General features: G+C 41.2%; 1 protein-coding gene across 2 annotated transcripts in view; it reads left to right on the forward strand.

Moving 5' to 3' along the window:
• The window catches only part of CNTNAP5 (contactin associated protein like 5), an 886717-nt gene that overhangs the window by 566359 nt on the left and 297522 nt on the right, over positions 1-22836 (forward strand). For both annotated transcript variants that reach the window (XM_010356733.2, XM_030916676.1), the window contains exon 12: positions 4013-4132. In XM_010356733.2, coding sequence (XP_010355035.1) covers positions 4013-4132 — 120 coding nt within the window. The remainder of the gene's footprint in view (positions 1-4012; positions 4133-22836) is intronic.

Here is a 22836-nt window from a genome sequence, read left to right on the forward strand (position 1 = left end):
CTGATGAACTAAAGGGAAAGCATCAACCATGTAACTCGCTTTTCCCAAATAATATTGTAGTTTAGGGAAATCAAATAATTGATGAGGGATGTTTCAGTTTTTTAAAGCATTCCCATTAATAAATCAGGAAGGGATGATAGCATTAGATTAACCACCTACCAGCTGGTTTGTCTTTGGGCAAAGTACTTATATTTTATGAACTCATTTACAGTGTCCATAAATGGCAGTGCTGTTACCAGGCTTTGCCCTCAGAGATCTCCCAGTTACTGAGCCAGCATTTAAGGAACAAGTATATCAAGAACAGTAGGTTAACTAAGGTGGTAAATGACTCCAAGATCTCAATGACTTAGCGAAATAAACATTTATTTTATGTTCACATCCCCATGCAGTGTGACCTGTTCAATGAAGTCAAACAATGATAAAATCCATGTCTACCCTATTGCTCCATTTTATTTAGCTTCTTGGGATTTTTTCCCTGAGAATTTTGGATGGCTCAAGTGATTTGCCTTGGGCAATGGGGCATCAGCAAACATCATGCAAGCAGAGGCCTGACAAGTACTTGGTTTCTTGCTGTTCTGGGAGGTTGTACCATGTAAACTCCCCTGCTAGAGTGTGAGAGGTCATGTGGGCCGAAGCAAAGAACTGCAGCTTACTACCACCCAGCCCAGCTGACCCAGCAGCTGGCTACAGAGGCATGAACTGCCCAGTGAATCCCAGACTCAATGGCTGGCCTGCAGAATCATGGCTTAGGCATGATTTAAAGTCAAATTTGGAGTTTTATGTGTCTTTATTTTTATACAGCAAAAGAACTGATGCACTGAGAATATAGATGATGGAAGATTAGTGATATACTGGGAGTTGCTGAAGCTGGTTGTGATGCTAGCAGGATCCTTTTATTACTCTCTGTGCTCTTTGTATTTGAAATTTTCTGTAAAAAGAAAGTTAAAAAGAAAATATTAAATTTCAATGTTGCTTTAATCCTGGTTAAATTCATTTGTTTTCATTTTCTTTTAGTGTTTAAGAACTGTTATTCTAGGCCAAAAGAAAGAAAGAAAGGAACGAAAGAAAAAAGTAATTGTTATTATATTTAACTTTTAAAAATTATTGAAAATAGTGTTAAAAAAAGGAGAGGCAACAAGTCATGAAACAATACTACTACTATTAATAATATAGACTCATATTAATCAAGCACTTTCTATGTGCCATAGGTGGATTACGTCTTTGAATCCTTACTACAACAGTATGAGGGAGGCTCGTTTTGAGTGACTGTAGTCTGATGAGACAATTTATGCTTTGAGAGTTGATTAGCTACCTATCGTAATGAAGGATTCTAAACAACACCTGGAAACAACAGATGTTATCATCTCGGAGTGTCTCTGGGTCCATAAGCAGCTTAGCTGGGTGGTTCTGGCTCTGTCTCTCGTGCACCTGCAATAAAGATATCCACAGGACTGCTTTCATTTTAAGGCTTGATGTGGGGATCTTACTTTGGTGCCCATTCTCAGGGCACACTGCTGAAACTTCCAGTCTCACTCCCTTGGACTTCTTGCAAGGGCTGCCTTGTTAGTTGGGAGTTGGCTTCTACCACAGTTAGTGATCTAGAAGCACCCAAGATGGAAGTCATTTTTTTTTTTTGTAATCTAATCTTGGAAATGATATCTACCACAGTATCATATTCTATTTGTTAGAGCAAGTCAATAAGTTCAGCCCACTGGGAGGGAGGACATGATTTTATCAGCAGAACATCCCAGGAAGTGTGTCCATCACGGGAATTACCTTAGAGGTTGCCTAGCACAGGTGAAGTAGCTTGTCCACGCTTCCACAGGGAGTAAGGGGTAGCCCCATGAGACAAAACCACCCATTCTGATTCCAGGGTTTACTATGCAACTACTCACATGCTGTGGGGTGGTGTTTACCTTTTGTGGGACAACAGCAACTCCTTCCACATAGCTGTCATCCTGGGAATGATGACATTGGGAAGTCAACACAGTGTTGGGACACATTGGGAAGTCAACACAGTGGTTGGGAAGTCAACACAGCCAAGAGCTGATTTTCACCTTTGTGACAAACACCCAAGGGTATTATCAGGTTTAGGCAAACAAAAATAATCTGCACATTATGCTCACAATGTGGGGCACAGATTGTGGCACTCCCACATACCTCCTGCTGCGGAAAGTTTGCAAGAATGCAGGAGAGAATGCCAGGAGAACAAGGATAACCTTGAGTTCACTCTCATTTATAAAAAGTCAAACCCTCTCAGACTTCATAACTTTCCCAGTAATAAATTATTTGAGGTACCCCTCGCATTTGATCATGACAAACTGCAGCTTCCTATTCCTGGGATGGGACATTAGTCACAGGGGGCAGGAGTTGGCTCAGGAGAGGAGTTGGTACTATATCTTGAAAGCTGTTGGGAGCCACTGAAGTGTTTAAAGCATCATAGGGTGACATGATTGGAGATGTACCTGCTGCTCTGAGCTACAGCATTCTTTCTGAAGCATCAGACAACAATCTGTATTCTCATGTATGAGACAGCAGATGTCTCCTTTGTGCCCCAACAGATTTATTCATGTTAGCTTAATAAAATGTATTTCCCAAACCTGCAGATTGGTCAAAGCTCCCTATCTTAGGATACTTGAACCTGACCCTATCTGAGCATGCAGACTTTTGTGGCTGCCCACCAAGCTGTAAGCTTTCTGGGGTAGAGATTGATTGCCTCCTCCATGGTTCCATCCTCTGGTGGCAACCGCATCTGTTGACACATACTAGGAACTCAGTAAATGATAGTAAACTAAAATAATACTGAAAATAAACTGAACTTCATTGTGCACTTACTATATGTTATGTACTATACTGAGTACTAGGTACATAAAAATAAGACAGTCTCAGTCAGGCGCAGTGGCTCACACATGTAATCCCAGCACTTTGGGAGGCCGAGGTGGGTGGATCACGAGGTCAGGAGTTCGAGACCAGCCTAACCAATAAGAGGAAACACCGTCTCTACTAAAAATACAAAAATTAGCTGGGAATGGTGTCACGTGCCTGTAATCCCAGCTACTCAGGAGGCTGAGGCAGGAGAATCTCTTGAACCTGGGAGGCAGAGTTTGCAGTGAGCTAAGATCAAGCCACTGCACTCCAGCCTGGGCAACAGAGCTGACTCGACCTCAAGAAAAAAAAGAAGTCTGTTATTAGTGAAAAGCCATACTGTATGTAAGCAGTTATTTTTTAAATTCATGGGTCAAACATTTGTTCAGGGCCTGCTGTGATTGTTGCACTCTGCTAGATGCTGGGGTACAACATCAAATGACACATGACCTCTACTCTTACAGGTTGTGTAACCCATTGAAACAGACACAATGGTATATGGATGATCCAAGCTCAGTATACAGTGGGAGCAAGGAGGAAGGTCATAGAGATAAGCAAAGAGGAGGGCCATGTAAGAGGTGAGGGGCCACATTTTGAGAGGCGTTACCTCTGCACCGATTTTAAAAGAATGAATGAATTTAAATGAATGGAAAATAAGGCTGGGCCTACTGGATCATGCCTATAATCCCAGCAGCTTGAGAGACTGAGGCAGGAGGATCACTTGAGGCCAGGAGTTCAAGACCAGCGTGGATAACAGAGTGAGCCCCTGTCTCTACAAAAAATTTTTTAAAAAACTAGCCACGGTGGTGGCTCACACCTATACTCCCAGCTACTCGGGAGACGGAGGTGGGAGATCATTTGAGCCTGGAAGTTTGAGGCTGCAATGTGCCACGAGCCATGATTGCGCTACTGCAGTCTACAAAATAATAATAAAAAAGAGAGACAGAGAGATGAATGGAAAATCTGAATGTGAAACATCAGTATCAAGACACTGGTACTGGTGTATTAAGGCTGGGGGGAAAAGTCAAGGATGTAGAAGAAGGGAAATGAACACACACAGAATAAATCTAAGTAGGAGTTACTGATTCCCGCAAAAGGATATGCAGAGCCAAGCCAAGTTTTCTCTCTGCTGCCTTTGTCTTTGCAGCCATCTACGAGCAATCCTGTGAGGTGTACAGGCACCAGGGGAACACAGCTGGCTTCTTCTACATCGACTCGGATGGCAGCGGCCCACTGGGACCTCTCCAGGTGTACTGCAACATCACTGGTAAGGTTGCAGTAGCCCTACTCACACTTAACCACTCCACTTCATGGTAGGAAGCAAACAGAAATTCCCTGGAGAGGGATACCTATGTGAATAAAACCTTGAAAGACCAACTGGTCTCCTTTGGGGAGGAAACGGTATTCTAGTGAGTAATGCAAATATGCAGCTAGGTTAATTTTCATGAGACAGACAAAAGAAAACTTGTGAATGGTCTTGATAATGTTTCATGGAAGCAAGAATTCATTATCGGTGGTTTTCTTTAGGGCCTTCAAGGGCATTTTCTCTCTTGCAACTCAAAAACAGAAAGAAAAGGTAAACAAGCAAACAAACAAAACTCCAAATCAATGGGAAGCCCTGAGTCAGGAAGCTGGAGAGCTTGATTCCAGTCTGGCCCCAAGGAATGCATGACCCTTAGGTGAATACTATAGTCTCTCTGAGCTTTATCAGTGAAATGGGAGTAATAGTGCCTACCCTCGAGCTGTGAGGATTAAATACAATCATGTGTTTTGGAGCAGCTAGCCAGACTGGTTGTTCTTAGATGTCTAACCAAAACAAAACAAAAAGGTGAGCTTTTTCATTTTTCTCTGGAAATCTCTTGACAGCTTACAACCTATTTCTTAAATGCGGAAGGACACGGTAAGAGGCAGTCATTACAGGGGCTTAGAAACGGCATTTGATCCTTAATTTACCATGAAATATATTTCCACAAAACCAAATCTTGAAGTAATCATTATTTAAAAAATCCAGCTATGCAGCCAGGTGCGGTGGCTCACGCCTGTAACCCCAGCACTTTGGGAGGCCGAGGCGGGCAAATCACGAGGTCAGGAGATCAAGACCATCCTGGCCAACGTGGTGAAACTCCATCTCTACTAAAAATACAAAAATTAGCTGAGTGCGGTGGCGTGTGACCGTAATCCCAGCTACTCCCGAGGCTGAGGCACGAGACTCACTTGAACCCGGGAGGCGGAGCTTGCCGTGAAGCGAGATCGCGCCACTGCACTCCAGTCTGGCGACAGGGCGAGACTCCATCTCAAAAAAAGAAAAAAAGAAAAAAAGAAATCCAGCTATGCAAGCACTTCTACTGTGAGCATCATTAATTGGCACATACACATTTTTTTGTTTGTTTGTTTCAAGCACTGGTCTTCAGAGATGCCAGCTGCGTCATGTAATGAAGCAGGAACGTAGGGGACTCTTTAGGCTCATTGAGCCCTCAGGCCTCAGGATTTTCTGCTACAAAGCCACCGGCAGACACTGTTTTGGATACAGAGGGTATGAAAAGTAAGACACAGTGGCGATTGTTCATGAGGCAGTAAAGTCAGGAACACTACCATGAGGTATCTCCAGCAGAAATGCAAGAAAACTATTGAAAGAAATGGTGAGGAAGGAAGCACGGTAATTTGCCCATCTGGATACAAAGTCCCATGCTGTCTGCATAGAAAATGCTGGTGACCTGGAATTGGGTGCCGTGTCGTTGCATTTCCGTAATACTTTATCTCTCCCAAATGGTTGTATGGTAGCTGCTCTTCAAAAGCCCTATGACATAATTAGAAATTGTGTTCGTGTTGTCTTTTCATGGTTGTGGTAACCTATAGTGTTCAACAACCTGGTCAAAAACTAGGCTTCTCAGCGAATCTTGAGTTATTTTTAAAATGCAATTGACATATGGACTCTTGCTAAAAAGGCAGATTTTCCAGCCCCAGAAATTCCAATTCAGTAAATGCACTTTTACTGAGTTTTTCAAGTGATTCTGATGCAAATTGTCCCTGGTCCACTTTTCCAAAAAACAGGGAAAGTAATTTGGCTGCAGAATAAGGCAAAAGAGATAAATGTCCGCTGCTGAGTGGCCAGGTGTGACTTGTAATAATAGGAGTGGTATAATGGACAGCAATTACTGTGCTTCCACTCTGGGAATTGAGCTGGAAGTTTACAAATACCATCTCTTTTCATCCTCACAACAAAAATCAGAGGCAGACATTTTTTATCTCCATCTAACATAGAAGGAAAGAGAATATGAGCATTTCATGACTGGCTCAAGGTAATAAATTCTGTGACTAACAGTCCAGACGTAGGAAGCAGGCAGAGCCTTCTGGTTCAATCATAATCCACATCACCAAAATGTTAATTGGATACGTTGTATTATATATATTTTGTTTTTAAAGTGTTGCTTTATTTTTAGAAAATTTTGTAACAAAAGTCATCAATGTTAATTGGAGAAATTTTGAGGGAAAAAGGATGAAGGAAATATTAAAGTCAACTGTAATCCACAATCCAGAGATTGCCATTGTTATTAAATTATTAGAATTTCTTCAAGACATTTTAAAATGAATGCTTGCGTGTTTGTGCTATGAACTTACATGTTACATATATACATACCGACACATAGAAATATACATATACATTTAAATTATAAATTTTAATTTTAATGTGTGATATAGATTTTCCCTATTAAAATATATTTTGAAATTAAGATAAATATAGCTTAGAAATGTTAAACTCTTCAAAATAATGGAAGGGGCCGGGCGCGGTGGCTCAAGCCTGTAATCCCAGCACTTTGGGAGGCCAAGACGGGCGGATCACGAGGTCAGGAGATCGAGACCATCCTGGCTAATACGGTGAAACCCCGTCTCTACTAAAAAAAAAAATACAAAAAAAACTAGCCGGGCGAGGTGGCGGGCGCCTGTAGTCCCAGCTACTCGGGAGGCTGAGGCAGGAGAATGGCGTGAACCTGGGAGGCGGAGCTTGCAGTGAGCTGAGATCCGGCCACTGCACTCCAGCCTGGGCGGTAGAGCGAGACTCTGTCTCAAAAAAAAAAAAAAAAAAAAAAAAAAAATGCAAGGACAAGGACATAGAGAGCCTGATGGATACTCAGGTTTCATTTACATGAAACTCTCTTCCTCACCATCCAACAGCCTTCTCTCAGGGTTTATGTTTGATCATTTGTCCAAGAATGACTAAAGGTGAATAGTGTACTTGTATGTAAAGATCACTGTTTTGCTGATGTGATCCTGAAGAAATCATAGCCTCTGAATTGTGTCCCGAGTTGATCAGCTTGGTGTGCATGGTGGGGTATTTCTTTTGAATATAGTTTTTTGGGGTCGTATTCAGCTGCACGATGTATAAGTTTCTGTTTTTGTTTTCTAAAATACCTGCAAAAATAAAAGCAGGCCAGGCATAGTGGTTCACACCTATAATCCCAACACTTTGGGAGGCCAAGGCAGGAGGATCATTTGAGGTCAGGAGTTCGAGACCAGCCTGGCCAACATGGTGAAAACCCATCTCTACTAAAAATACAAAAATTAGCTGGGTATGGTGGCGCACGCATGTAGTCCCAGCTACTTGGAGGCTGAGGCAGGAGAATCACATGAACCTGAGAGGCAGAGATTGCAGTGAGCCGAGATCGTGCCATCCAGCCTGGGCGACAGAGTGAGACTCTGTCTCAAATAAATAAACAAATACACAAATAAAAATAAAATAAAAGCAAAGCTCTGTGTCGGCTGAACTACACAACTCTCATATTTAAATGGAAAACAATTTTCTGATACATACATGTAATGGTGATCAAATATGCATCTTTCTATTTGAAAATTTTAAAAGTTGAATGTTGTTAAATGTGAGTGACTTATGACACTATAAAAAGTGTGACACAGTGGTCCAGGGAAGAGAGTCAGGAAGAAGGGAGAGAAGAAAGAGAAGGAAACTTCTGCTATCGTTAACACTGGGATCATCCCAGAATGGGAGTCCAGAGCACCAGAAGGCAGGAAAACCAAGCACTCTTTCTGCACCTTGTCCCTGTCAGCTCAGTTAAGTGCATGGGACCCAGGCACACATCTGTAAAAATTAAGATCTAGGTCCTCTGGCTTCCACAGCCTTTCCTCATTGAGAATTCTCTGAGCTATTCTTTGAGGTTCCACAGAAAGAGACTTTTCTTCTGAGAAGTCTACAGATACTTGCAAATGGATGTCGTGGGACTGAAGAGGGCAGGTTTCCATTGTAGAAAGCAATAGTACATTTGAGTCCCAGCTGTCTCTCTTACAGTGCACCCTGGGGAACGTGAGCTCCCCCTTCCTATAAGCAAAGTAGTCCCTAACCTGTCCTGGGAGATGTAAGTCTGTGCATCTCACATGAACACAGGGCAGTCTTCAGGAGGGGAGTTCCCCAAATGCTCAACCAGCAACCACCCCATTTAATGTAAAGAGGCATAATCTCTGCTACAGGAAATTAACTGAAGGGAAGCAATTAAGCTTATTGATAAAGTGGACTGAATCTGGACCTCCACACACTTTTGACAGGGTGCCATCCTTGGAACTATGTTCTAAGTTGCTTCACAACAGAGCTATCAGAAGGGAGATGGGGAGAGCACAATTTTTGGATGGAGAATTGAGTGAAGTGATGGATAAGGAAGTTAAAGAGTAAGTTTTCACAGGAACACACACTTGTCAGACTCTTAACAGTTTTTTAAAGTGATTTACAATAAGGTTCAGTCAACATAATTTTACTCAATATAAATTTGGGCATTGTGGGCACTGTGAAAGTGCTGTAGTTTTAATAGTGTGTCTATATTAGTTTCCTAGGGCTCTGTAACAAACTACATAACACTGGTTTTATTTCGCACCACTGCAATAAAGTGAGTATCACAATAAAGCAAGTCACATGAATTTTCTGGTTTCCAAATGTTACCGCAAAGGGGTCCTGATCCAGACCCCAAGAGAAAGTTCTTGGACTTCACTCAAGAAAGAATTTGGGGAGAGTCTATACGGTAAAGTTAAAGCAAGTTTATTAAGAGAGTAAAGGAATAAAGAATAGCTACTCCATAGGCAGAGCGGCCCCAGAGGTTGCTGGTTGGCCATTTTTATGGTTATTTATTGATTATATGCTAAACAATGAATCATGAGTTTTCCAGGAAAGTGGTGGGCAATTCCCAGGACTGAGGGTTTCTCCCCTTTTTAGACCATGTATGGTAACTTCCTGATGTTGCCATGACATTTGTAAACTGTCATGGCTCTGGGGGGAGTGTCTCTTAGCATGCTAAGGCATTATTATTAGTGTATAATGAGCAGTGAGGATGACCAGAGGTCAGTTTTGTTACCATCTTGGTTTTGGTGGTATTTGGCCAACTTCTTTACCGCGTGCTGTTTTATCAGCAAGGTCTTTGTGACCAGAACCTTGTGCCAACCTCCTGTCTTATCCTGTGACTAAGAAAGCCTTAACTTCCTGAGGATGCAGCCCAGTAGATCTCAGCCTTATTTTACCCAGTCCCTGTTCAAGACGGAGTCACTCTGGTTTAAATATCTCCGACACAAGTTCATATAAAAGTTATGTTTACACTACATGGTAAACTATTAATTGTGCAATAACATATCAAAAAAAGTCTTTGTCTTAATTTAAAAAATACTTTACTGCTAAAAAATGCTAACAACCTTCTGAGCCTTCAGTGAGGCTTAAGAGACCCAATCATTTTTGCTGTTGGAGGAAAAAGATGTTAGTGGCTGCTAACCAATCAGGATGGTCATTGCTGAAGGTTGGGGTGGCTGTGGCAATTTCTTAAAATAAGACTACAGTAAAGCATGTCACATAATTGACTATTTTTTGAAGGATTTCTCTGTAGTGTGTAATTTTGTTTGATAGCATTTCACCCACAGTATAACTTCTTTCAAAATTGAAGTCTATCATTCCAAATTCTGCCACTGCTTTAGCAACTAAACTTGTGGAATATTCTAAATCTTTTGTTGTCATTTTAACAACGTTTATAGCCTCTTCACCAAGAGTAGAGTCCATCTCAAGAAGCCACTTTACTTGTTCATCCGTAAGAAGCAACTCTTCATCTGTTACAATTTTGTCATAAGAATATAGCAATTCAGTCACATCTTCAGGTTCCACTTCTAACTCTAGTTCTCTTGCTGTTTCCACCAAATCTGCAGTTACTTCCTCCACAGAAGTAATGAACTTCTCAAAATCATCCATGAGGACTGGAATCAACTTCTTCCAATCTCCTGTTTGATATTTTGGCCTATCCCATAAATCATGAATGTTCTTAATGAGATCTAGAATGGCAAATGCTTCCCGGAAGGTATTCAATTTACTTTGCCCAGACACATCGACGGAATTACTCTCTATAGCATTTGTAGACTTTTGAACTGTATTTCTTAAGACTAAAAAGCCAAACTTCCTCCTTGATCCATGGGCTGCAGAGTAAATGTTGTGATAGCAGGCATGAAAACAACATTAACCTTGTTGTAGATCTCCATCAGAGCTCTTGAGTGACCTGGCTCATTGTCTGTACACAGTAATGTTTTGAAAGAAATCTTTTTCTGTTGTTTATGAACAGGAGGTCTCAATGATGGGCTTAAAATATTCAGTAAACCATGCTGTCAACAAATGTGGTTCCATCCAGGCTTTATTATTCCATTTAGAGAGCACAGGCAGAGTAGATTTAGCATAATTCTTATGGACCCTAGGATTTTTAGAATGGCAAATGAGCCATTCTAAAAGCCATTCTCAATCCCTACCAAGAGATACAGCCTATCCTTGGAAGCTTTAAAGATAGGCATTGTCTTCTCTTCTCTTCCCTCCCTCTGAAAGTCTTAGGTGGCACCTACTGCTTAGTGTAGCCACTTTCATCAGTGATCTTTGTTATACCTTCTGGGTAACTTACTGCAACTTCCACATCAGCACTTGCTGCTTTGCCTTAAACTTTTATGTTACGAAGATGGCTTCTTTAAATAAACCTCATGAACTAGCCTCTGCTAGCTTCGAACTTTTCTTCTGCAGCTTCCTCACCTCTCTCAGCCTTCATAGAATTGAAGAGAGTTAGGGCCTTACTCTGGGTTAGGCTTTGGTTTAAGGGAATGTTGTGCCTGACTTGATCTTCTATTCAGACAGCTAAAATTTTCTCCACATCACCAAGAAGGCTGTTTTGCTTTCTTATCATTCATGTGTTCACTGAAGTACCATTTTTAATTTTCTTCAAGAACTTTTCCTTTGCATTCACAACTTGGCTAACTTGCACAAGAGGCCTAGCTCTTTGTCTGTCTACACTTTTGACATACCTTCCTCATTAAGCTTAATCATTTCTAGCTTTTGATTTAAAATGAGAGATGTGCCACTCTTCCTTTCACTTGAATTCTTAGAGGTCGTCATAGGGTTACTATTTGGCCTAATTTTAATATTGTTCCTTCTCTGGGAATAGGGAAGCCTAAGGAGAAGGAAAGAGACAGAAATCATTGGCTAGCAGAACAGTCAGAACACACAATATTGGTCAATTAAGTTCATTGCCTTATATGGGTGCAGTTCATCATGCCCCTGAAACAATTACAATAGTAACATTAGTGACCCCTTATCACAGATCACCATAGCAGATGTAATAAGAATAAACAAGTTTGAGATATTGCAATGGTGGATTGGTGGCTCTTACCAATGTGCAGGCTCTAGGGATAAAATAATGATAATAATGTAGTATAATAATGATGATGATGATAATAATAATAATAATAAATTACCAAAATATAACAGAGAGACATGAAATGAGCACACGATATTGGAAAAACAGTACGGATAGACTTGCTCAACGTAGGGTTGCTACAAACCTTCATTTTCTTTTTTTTAATGAAATATCTGTGAAGCACAGTAAAGTGAAGTTCAATAAAACAAGGTATGCTTGAACTAGAGACTGGGTGACTTATAAAACAGAGGAATATTTTTGCACAGTTCTAGAGCCCAGAAATCCAAAGTCAAAGTACCTGCAGTGCCCCACGTCCTGTTGAACATGCAGGGGCAATCTTTTCTTGCCAATTCCTAGCTTTTGAGGTTTGCTCAGTCCTTGGCACTCCTTCACTTGCAGCCTCAGCGCTTTAATCTCTGCCTTCTGGAGATTGCTACGCTGCTTTCGTGTGATGTTGTCACATGGCCTTCTCCTCCCATGTGCCTATGTGTCCATTTATTTTCTTCTTACAGGGATACGCTTCATGCTGGGTGACGCCCATCCTAATGGAGTATGACTTCATCTTAACTTGTTTACTTCTGTAAAGAATGTCTTTCCAGACAGGTTACATTCATAGGTACTGAGGGTTAGGACTTCAATATATCTTTCCGGTGACAAAATTCAACCCTTAATAGTACGATTTCAGTCTTCTTCACAGACTAATCAAGGAGATGACACAGCAGCAATTAAAGTATAAGGACAATGACAAGGTGTGTCTAGTGCTTGTGGGAGCTCACAGGAGGGACCCTAACCTGGCCTGGTGTGCAGTGTGAAGGCTACTGGGCAGCAGATAATGCCTCTGAAATCTAAATGGGAGTAGAAGCTGGTCAAGAGAAGAGCTGCAAGAAAGCATTTCCAGGAAGACAGAATGAAGAGCAGGAACAAAGGCCCAGCATCCCTAGAACCTGCGTATTTGTAGAAGTCACCAACCCACTGAGCTGACTCAGTAGATTAGAACCCAGAAAACCTCATAAAGCTGTGGCTGAATAGAAGAGAAAGGATCAAATTGACTTGAGCAGCAGCAAGCAAAGGCTGTTGAAGCTCTGTAATCTGAACTAGAGTCTCCCAGCACAAACATCTGCTGTCTCAGATTTAACAGAACAGAAAAGGAGGAATGGCTTTATCATAGAGAGTTCTTGAGCATATGAGACTATTTAACTTGCCCTGAAAAAAAAAGAAAAGAAAAGATGAGCAACAGTCTTAAGAGCTAGCAAAAAGATGTCCTCCTCACAGCCTGCATGGACCTTAGCACTGACCCCATATCTTGAGAACAGTGGATCTCTCATATGGCTTGCTTAAATTAGGGACTGTTCATAAAGGTGTGAATATATAAAAGGAATTTATAGTGTAGGGACTGTAGCACAGAGATACTAACAGAGTGGGAAAATGGCACATGTTCAGAAGCTGTGCCTCTGGAGATCTGTGGCCTCCTATGTGGGAAGCAGCCAGCTCAATCCAATGATCACTTTGACCTCAGCCTCTCATTCCTCCTTCTAGGCTCCTTTCTATGCTCCCCACGGATGAAACCCAACTGGAATTGAGAATGCAGGAGTGCATACTGATAGAATGCTTTTAGTCAGCCTTCCTGTGCACAGAGAAGGCTGGAGATGTGCGGAAAGTGGAACTGGTGGAGCAAATGGAAGATATCCATATTGACCTGCTTACAGGACTGACCAAAAAGGTCTGGGGAAAGTGATTAAAATGCACAAGAATTAAGGATGGTGGTTAGGGCAGGGGCTGTAAGTGGACTTCACAAACCATGCAAATGAATGAAGCGTAGACTTGTTAAATCAATTTCAACCTGAACAAGAAAAGACCACTCTTTATGAGTTAAATAGCACTAAAGTTAGAATGAATGTAAGAAACACACTGAATAAGAGATTTAGGAAATGACCTGCCCCAAGATTTAATACAGGTACTCAGTTTATAAAGAACTTAGAAACAAGTAAACAAGTAAGATAAACTGTGACATGCTAAAACGTATTATTTTGTCGAAAGGTAGTTCTCGGCTTCATACCTCCATCCGATGATAAAAACCTGAAATGGATGCAGAGCATTTCAGCCAATGATGTAGGAGTTGGTGATCATCCTTCGCTGTACCAGTCTAATTGGGTGGGTAGGGAAAGATGCATTTGAGACAACCAGCAGTCCACTAGGGACTAAGAATTGGATTTCTGGATGAAAATGCACATAAGGTGATCTTGCAGGATGGGTGAGATGTCATCAGGAAGCAAAGGAGTTCTTGGAACTGGGTCCCATATAAAGGAAAAGGTGAAAGAGCAGGTCACAGTAACTAACTGAAATCCATGAACACCTAAGTTGGCTGTATAGGAAGCTTGGGTTGATAAAACAGAAGAATTGGCTTCTAGGGTGGGATGATCTGCCCTTTGGGTGATGGTCAATTTTATGTATCAATTTGGCTGGAACATGGTACCTAATATGTGAACATACTATCCTGAATGTTTCCTGTAAAAGTGTTTTTGGATGAGACAAACATTTAAATCAGTGGACTTTAAGCAAAGCAGATTGCCCTCCATAATGGGGTTGGACCTCATTCAATCAGTTGAAGGCCTTAATAGAACAAACACTAAACTCTCCCAAATGAGGAGGAATTCTGAAAGCAGAATTCCTGGTCTGGAACCTCAGCTACTTCCTGGGTCTCTTGTCTGCCAGCTTCCCCTGCAGATTTTGGGCATACTAAGCCTTCATAATCCAATTTCTTGAAATCGATCTCCTTCTCTCTTTTTCTCATTCATATATATATATATATATATATATACACACACACACATATACATACATATATACATGTACATATATGTGTGTATGTGTGTGTGTATATATATATGTGTGTATATATAGAGAGCGTACACACACACACAGTTTAGTTTATTCAGGTAGTTCTGTTTCTGGACAACCTTGACACATCCATTTGGGTGCCTCAGGATGGGTTTAATGCCCCTACTCTGTGCTCTGCTCATGCCATTACTCACACTGCATTATAATGCAGTGTTTACCTATGTGTCCCCATGGGGCTGTGAGCTCCTTGTTGGAAAATAAGGAACAGGGTGTGATGAATCTTTGGATCTACTTTTATACACACTTGAATGAGTCTGGTGTAAACTGAACTCTGAGAAATCACTGCCAAATTGAAGACTAATTTCTACCTTTCCCCTTTTTTTCTTTCCTGTTCCCATAATTTATCTTTGACTCAAGCCGTGTTCCATTAAATCAATAACAGTTTGGGACTTTGGAAACAGCCTCAGTGTTTAATCTTGACTGAGTTTGAGTCATTCCTACTCTTTGCAATGCCTTCTATAAGTCCAAGAGTAGAGAGTGCCCATCTGTTCTTCACTGCCTTCATGACTGTTTGTTGCTGCCCAACCTCGCTCCAAGTTGCTGTTTTCTTCAAACATAGAAATGACTAATGAGTAGAGATATGATTTGGAGTCACACTGGGGTTTAAATTCTAGCACATTCTAGCGGAATGGGCTTGGATAAATCATCTAGTATTTCTAGATCTTGGTTTTTCTAGTTGTATAGCCTTGGATAAATCATCTAACATTTCTAGATCTTGGTTTTCTTATCAGTAATGTGAAGACAATAAAAAAATTGGTGACATGTAAGATTGTGAGAGTTAGCATATACATATATATGCTACACACACACACACATAAATATGCAAAGTTTCCAGCCTCAAAAAGTAGATGGTCATTCAATATACTAATGTAATGTCATGGTGTGATTATTAATTGTGTCTCTAACCACTCTTATAGTTGACATAGTATGAATGATATTATATAGTCATTCTAGTCATGAAAGATAGCTATCACCTTTGCCAGTGATAGAAATAAAATCTTTACTTGTGTAGGCACCATGAGATTTCAGAGGCTTTTGGAGCCTGGAGAGAGCATTTCTTCTGGGACTCTTTCAATATTGATAAAACCGAATTATAAGAGTGAGGCACTCTGACAAGATTTTCTTTGCAACTTGACATTAAACTGATTCTACCCAGTTAACATTGTGCCTTTTTTAATGTTAACAGGACACACTGTCAACATATTAAAAGATATTTTTAGCTGTTTATTGTTTTTCCTTTGTACAGCATAATTGCATATTGATATGCAAAATTGTTTGTCTAGAATCACTAGCAAAAACACATTTATTTCTTATCTTGATGGATTCAATGCCAATTTCATGCATGTGGATCTGTAAGGCAATCATCAGGCATTACAAGGAATTTGCAAGGAACATTTAGTCAAATCTCTAAAGTGAAACTTATTTTCCATTCTCAAACAGCTCGTAATCCATTTGCAAACCAACTTACAAGTCTCCATATCTTGTCACTCTGGCTATTATGATGCTCTGTTTCTCACTCCTTTGGCAGCAGCCTCTGTTTTCATTAAAACTCATCAAAGCATGCATAATAGAGTAGGTAGAAAGCTGCAATTGAGGTCTCACCAATATTTCTGCACATAATTGTGCAGTGTGATTGCAGTAATAGATTATCATCCCAGGTGTTGACATAAAGAAAGAAATGTATCCATGTGGTCTGGCCTAAATTGTTAGCCTTGCTTCCTGAAGTTAGAGCGATGTCAGTGAATTTACCTGTGGGCTGCACCCGGGTCTGTCAGTTTAGGGGAAATGAGAGTCATCCATGACATAAAATGGGACCACTAGTTATGAAACATTTAATTCTCCCCAGCCTTCTTGGGATGTTGTTAATTGTGGCAGCTGTATCATATAGCAAAGTAAGTAGAATTTAGTTGATTACATGATTTGTATCTGTGATACAATTTGGCACTGGTATCTCCTTGCAGATTCCTATTTGAAAACACTCTACTTTCTTTTATTCTTCAACTTTTATTTTAAGTTCAGTACTACATGTGCATGATGTGGAGGTTTGTTACGTAGGTAAATGTGTGCCGTGATGGTTTGCTGCACAGATCACCCCATCACCTAGATATGAAGCCCAGCATCCATTAGCTATTCTTCCTGATGCTCTCCCTCCCGCAAACTCCCACCTTTAACAAGCTCCAGTGTGTGGTGTTCCCATTCCATGTGTCCATGTGTTCTCATCATTCAGTTCCCACTTGTAACTGAGAACATGTGGTGTTTGGTTTTTCTGTTCCTATGTTAGTTTGCTGAGGATGATGACTTCCACCTCCATCCATGTCCCTCCAAAGACATGATCTTATTAATTTTTATTGCTGCATAGTATTCCATGGTGCATATGAACTACATTTTCTTTATCCAGTCTATCATTGGTGGGCATTTTGGTTGATTCCGTGTCTTTACTAATGTGGATAGTGTGGCAATGAACATACACATGCATGTATTTTTACAAAAGGATGATTTATATTCCTTTGGGTATATAACCAGTAATGAGATTGCTGGGTCAAATGGTATATCTGCCTCTAGGTCTTTGAGGAATTGCCACACTGTATTCCACAATGGTCGAACTAATTTACACTCCCACCAACAGTGTAAAAGCGTTCCTTTTTCTCCAAAATGTCATCAGCATCTGTTGTTGTTACTTTTTAATTGTAGCCATCCTGATTGGTGTGAGATGATATCTCATTGGAAAACACTCTATTTTCAAACCCCCCCCTCCCCCCCCCACACACACAAGTGTCAACTTCCATTACCCTACTTCAGGCTTATACAACAGCAAGCTGCATTCAAGTTCTGAAATTTGCTTTTTTATCACAAGTTGGGTAACCATCATTGCAAAAGTATTGTTACCACAAAGTTGTCATTTGATTACAGACTGTAAAATATTGTGTAGAATATCTACAGGGTACCAAGCTAGTACAACATGCATTACAGTGAAGCAGCTGGAATAATTTTTATTTGATAAGTGCATGAATGAGGCTAGTAAGTAGTAGAAACAGAATACCAATTATAGCTGTCTAGAGATGAAGCTTCCACCCTGTATGCTGTGCTCTTTATCAAAGGGTAGTAAGGCAAGGGAGGCAACACTTCCTCTATTACTTTGAATCAATATGCATTGGTTATCTGTTCTGGCCAGGCACTGACAAGCCACTGAGAATATAGAAATGATTAAGATATGGTCCTGCAAGTTCACAGGCTTTATAATCTCATGTCCTTGTGGGAAAAAAAAATGCCCAAGTCTTCAGCTTTCCCCATTGTGATTCATAATTCACACAACAGCTAGGCTGATCTTTAAAAAACACAGGGATGGCCATGTCTCCCCGTCCCTTCCACCTCTACCTGAATAAATTCCCATCTCCTACCCATGGCTTACAATGTTTGAAGGGCATGGTTGTGAATATTTATCAGTTTATATGCATCAATGAAAACTCTTAGAACAGTGCCCATAATCATTATACCTTCTAAATTACTATATTATTGTCTAATTACTTTGTGGGGGCATGAGTAAAACCCTCCATCTTTATACCTTAGTTTCTCTGTCTGTAAATGGAGGGTGATGATGATGACAGCTTTTTATGGTTGCCACGTAGTCAATTGAATGAGTTAACATGTAAACAATGTCAGAAAGTGACAGTCACAGAGAAGGTGGGAAAGAAAGCCTAGATCCTTCTTCTTGTCTTCTTTTGCCTTTCCTTGGAAACACATCCACTGTCTTTAGGGACAGCAGGTTTAATTCATCCTGGGGGAGGAGCTCACAAGCTGAGTCCCCTGGTGGCACAAGCATCGTTTACTGGTTGAGACTCACTCATGGGTGACATGTGTGCTGTGGCTCACTGGCAGTTTAATCAGTTGGAATAATACTTGTATTGTTGCTTATATTTCAGAGGGATAATTTGCTTTCTGTAAATGAAGCTTTTCCAAAGGACTATTTTAGGCTGAAGAATAGCAATTTAACAGCTTGGAGGAGGGAACTTTTAGTTAAGTGTCTCTCTTTTCTCTCTAATGGGTTTATGATGTCAACCAAAGTGTGGTGACCACCTAGGGCTTCCAGAAGGCTGGTCTCTTAGGCGAAGCTCTGGAGCTGCTCTGCGTGTACTGAAGGGCTGAGCTTTAAAGTGGTCTCTCTGGACTAGTGGCAGAAGGCATAATCTCTTGCTAAATTGGGCCATTAAATAAAACTACTAAGTCATAAAGCTGTAGTATTACCCTGAAATTAAAGCATTGTCACCTTTGAATTGCCAAGAATTTTAAAAGGCACTTAGAGAAATTCCTTTCACACACCCGTTTAGCACGGCCAGTTGACTCCAACCCACGTGGATGGGAGCAGGAGGCTCAGGTGATTGCACTGTGATTTTAATTCATTTACTTGATCATTCATTCATCCATCCCTTCCTTTACTAACTCATTTGCTGCTTTCTTGAATTCCTTTATTATCCTCTCAATTATGTATTCATTTGTTAATTCTCTCATTTATTTACCTCCTCATTTATTTTTTCAGGTATTTAATTACTTACACATTATTCATTAATTCAGTCACTCTGTCGATTATTCAGTTGATAATTCAGAAATTAAGTAATTCAAATAAACTTTTGAGTATTGGCTGAATTTGACATCATGGTTACAAAATAAATAAATCTGCTGTTGTCCTCAAGGAACTCACAGTTCGGAGAAGAAGATGGACATTGTAAACAGATATTTTGCACAGTGTGGAAAATAGAATAGAAGCTGGTAGATGGTACAGAAATAGTACAAAGGAAACAGGGGTTGAAAGGAAGTATACAAGGAGGCTGGGGGGTGGTGGGCAGAGAAGATGCCCTTGAAGAGCTGCCCTCTGAGCCGAATTTTGTAGTAGAAGCTGCTAACATTTATCTAGCAGCTGCTGGTATTAGGCACCATGCTAGGTATTTTACATTCAAGATGTTATTTGATTTTCTTAGCAATCCATGTTACAGAGATAGGCACCATCTGGAGAGACTAAGCAACTAGCCCAAGGTCTCACAAGGAGCAAATGGTAAAGCCAGGAGTGGAAGCTATGGGTGAGGTCGTGAGGCTGGGTTATTAAGGCCAGGTGACACAGTCTCTGAAACAAAGAAAGCCTCCTGTGTCCAAACAGAATTCCCCTCTGACCTGCATTGCCCTGTGTCTTGCTCACAGTCCCTTAACTCAATGCCATGGTGGAAAGCTCCTCCAGGAAGTAGCCTTCAAGGGCGATGGCTCCATTATACCCACTTTACCTCCCTGCCCATCACTTTCTTCATCTGTAATGGGGGGAAATCATACCTACCTTTCCAGGTTTCTCCAAGTATCAGATGAAAATTATATAAAGCAGAGGTTCACAAAGCTTAGTTTTCTAAAGCATGAGCTGGGATGAATGTTTAAGACGCCATTTGCTACGCCTATTCCCAGCAATATTTATTCAGTAGATACAGAACAGTGATCAGAAATAGCATGTTTAGCAAGCACCTAAGATTCTGGACTTTGGGATATATCTGTATAAGGTGATTAGCACACGTGCTCAGTGCTTAATAAGGCCCCATCCTTACGTATCTCCCCACTTCTAAGGGGGCTCAGTCCAGGGCCTAGAATCGCTGCTCTTCTAAGTACTGAATGCAGGGCTTATGCTGACTCCTTCCAGAAGGATCTTTCCATCTTTTACTGCAGATAACTGGTGAGCCTCATTTTTGGCATCAGGGAATTGGGAAACAGTCCAGTCAACAAAGATTTATTGATGCACTTCTTGGGTTCTGTAACCTGCTGGTCCACACGCAAAGGACCTCATACTGTAATAAGACAATAAAGCCATCCAGCTCTTATAGCAGTTTTATCTAGGCCATTTTATTTAATTCATAAAACTATCCTGTAGCAACTTGACAATAATGGAATCTATCTTGGTCAAGTTGCTTAACTTTTATGAGACTCAATTTCCTCATCTGTATAGTAGAAATTATCATTTATTCTTACCTCAATGAGTTGTTGTACAAAATTAAGTAGAATGAAATAAGCAAATGTACCCAACAGACCCAGGACATTATCTGACATTCCCTAAGACCTCCTGAAATAAAAGTAATCACCGACCAGGGCCAATATCATAGAATGATCTAGATGCTAAAGGAATTTAGAGACAGGAGTGGTCAAGGAAGCTTTATGGGAGACACTAGGCTTGGGTTTGACCTTGGAAGACAGATATCCTGGAGTGTGTTAGTCCACTCTCACGTTGCTATAAAAATTATACCTGGTGGGAAAGGGGCCAAGATGACAGAAAAGAAACAGCTGTAACCTGCAGCGCCCAGTGAGATGAATGCAGAAGGTGGGTGATTTCTGCATTTCCAACTGAGGTAACCACTTTATCTAATTGGGACTGACTAGGCAGTGGAGTTGACCTACAGAGAGTGAGAAGAAGCAGAGTGGGTCATCATTTCACCCGGGAGCTGCATTGAGTGGGTGTACCTCCCTCCCCTAGCCAAGGGAAATGGTGAGGGACTGTGCTACCTGCCAGGGGTACTATGCTGTTCCCATGGGTTTTTGCAATATGTGGATCAGGAGATTCCCTCTTGAGCCTACACCACCAGGGCTCTCAGTCTCAAGCACAAAACTAGGTGGCTGTTCAAGCAGGCACTGAGCTGCAAGAGTTTTTACATACACTGGGAGTGCCTTGAACTCCAGTGAGACGGGAGAACTGTCCACTCCCCTGGTAAGGGGGTTGTAGCCAGGAAGCCAAGCAGTCTCACTCAGCAGGTCCCACTTCCATGGGCCCAGCAAGCTAAGAACCACTAGCTTGAAATCCCTGCTGCCAACACAGCAGTCTGGAGTTGGCCTGGGACCACCGAGTTCCCTGTGGGAGGAGCGACCATCATTACTGTGGCTTTAGTTTTCCCCTGACAGTGCTAATGAGACTGTGAGATTTGGACTGAGCAGAAGTCACCACAGTGTAGCAAAGGAGCTGTGGCAGATCATGGCTAGATGGCTTCTTGAGATCCCTCCTCACTGGGCAGGGCCTCCCTGTAGGAAATTCAGCAGCTCTAGTCAGAGACTTACAGAAAGAGCTCTCACCTCCCTGAGACCCAGCATCTGCGGGGAGGGGAAGCGGCCATCGCAGGTTCAGCGGACTTAATCTTTCCTGCCTGCCAGCTCTGAAAAAAATCAGCTGATCCAAATGAGGGGGATTCCCCCAGCACAGCACACCAGCTCCGCTAAGGGGCAGACTGTCTTCTCAAGCAGGTCTCTAACCCTGTGCCTCCTGACTGGGTGAGACCTCCCAATAGGGGTCACCAGAAACCTCATACAGGAAAATCCCAGTGGGCATCAGGTCAGTGTCCCTCTAGGATGAAGCTTACAGAAGAAGGAGCAGGCAGAAGTCTTTGCTGTTCTGCAGCCTGTGGTGATATCCAGGCAAAAAGGGTCTGGAGTGGAACCCCAGCAAACCACAGCAGACCTGCAGAAGAAGGGCCTGACTGTTAGAAGAAAAACAAACAGAAAGCAACAACATCAAAAAAAAAAAAAAAAAAAAAAAGACCCACAAAAACCCCATCCAAAGTTATCACCCTCAAAATCAAAGGTAGATAAATCCATGAAGATGGGGAAAAACCAATGCAAAAACACTGAAAAATCCCCAAAATCAAAATGCCTCTTCTCCTCAAATGATTGCAACCTGTCTTCAGCAAGGTCATGGAACGGAGCTGAAGCTGAGATGGATGAACTGACAGAAATAGACTTCAGAAAGTGGGTAATAATAAACCTCACTGAGCTAAAGGGCAATACCTTTCAGGACATAGGCATGGGGAAAGACTTTATGATGAAATTGCCAAAAGCAATTACAACAAAACTAAAAATTGACAAATGGGATCTAATTAACTTAAAGAGTTTCTGCACAGCAAATGAAACTATCATCAGAGCAAACAGACAACCTACAGAATGGGAGAACATTTTTGCAATTTATCCATCTAACAAAGGTCTAATATCCAGAATCTACAAGGAACTGAAGCAAATTTACAAGAAGAAAAAACTTTAAAAAGTGGGCAAACGATATTAACAGACAGTCCTCAAAAAAAGGCATACATGCAGCCAATAAACATGAAAATAAAGCTCAACGTCACTGATCATTAGAGAAATGCAAATCAAAACCACAATGAGATATTGTCTCATGCTCATCAGAATGCCCATTATCAAAAAATCAGATGCTGGCGAGGTTGCAGAGAAATAGGAATGGTTTTACACTGTTGGTGGGAATGTTAATTAGTTCAACCATTGTGCAAGACAGTGTGGTGATTCCTCAAAGACTTAGAACCGGAAATATCATTTGACCCAGCAATCCCATTACTGGGTATATACCCAGTGG

The sequence above is a fragment of the Rhinopithecus roxellana genome, chromosome 14 (genome assembly GCF_007565055.1).
Source record: "Rhinopithecus roxellana isolate Shanxi Qingling chromosome 14, ASM756505v1, whole genome shotgun sequence".
Lineage (NCBI taxonomy): Eukaryota > Metazoa > Chordata > Mammalia > Primates > Cercopithecidae > Rhinopithecus > Rhinopithecus roxellana.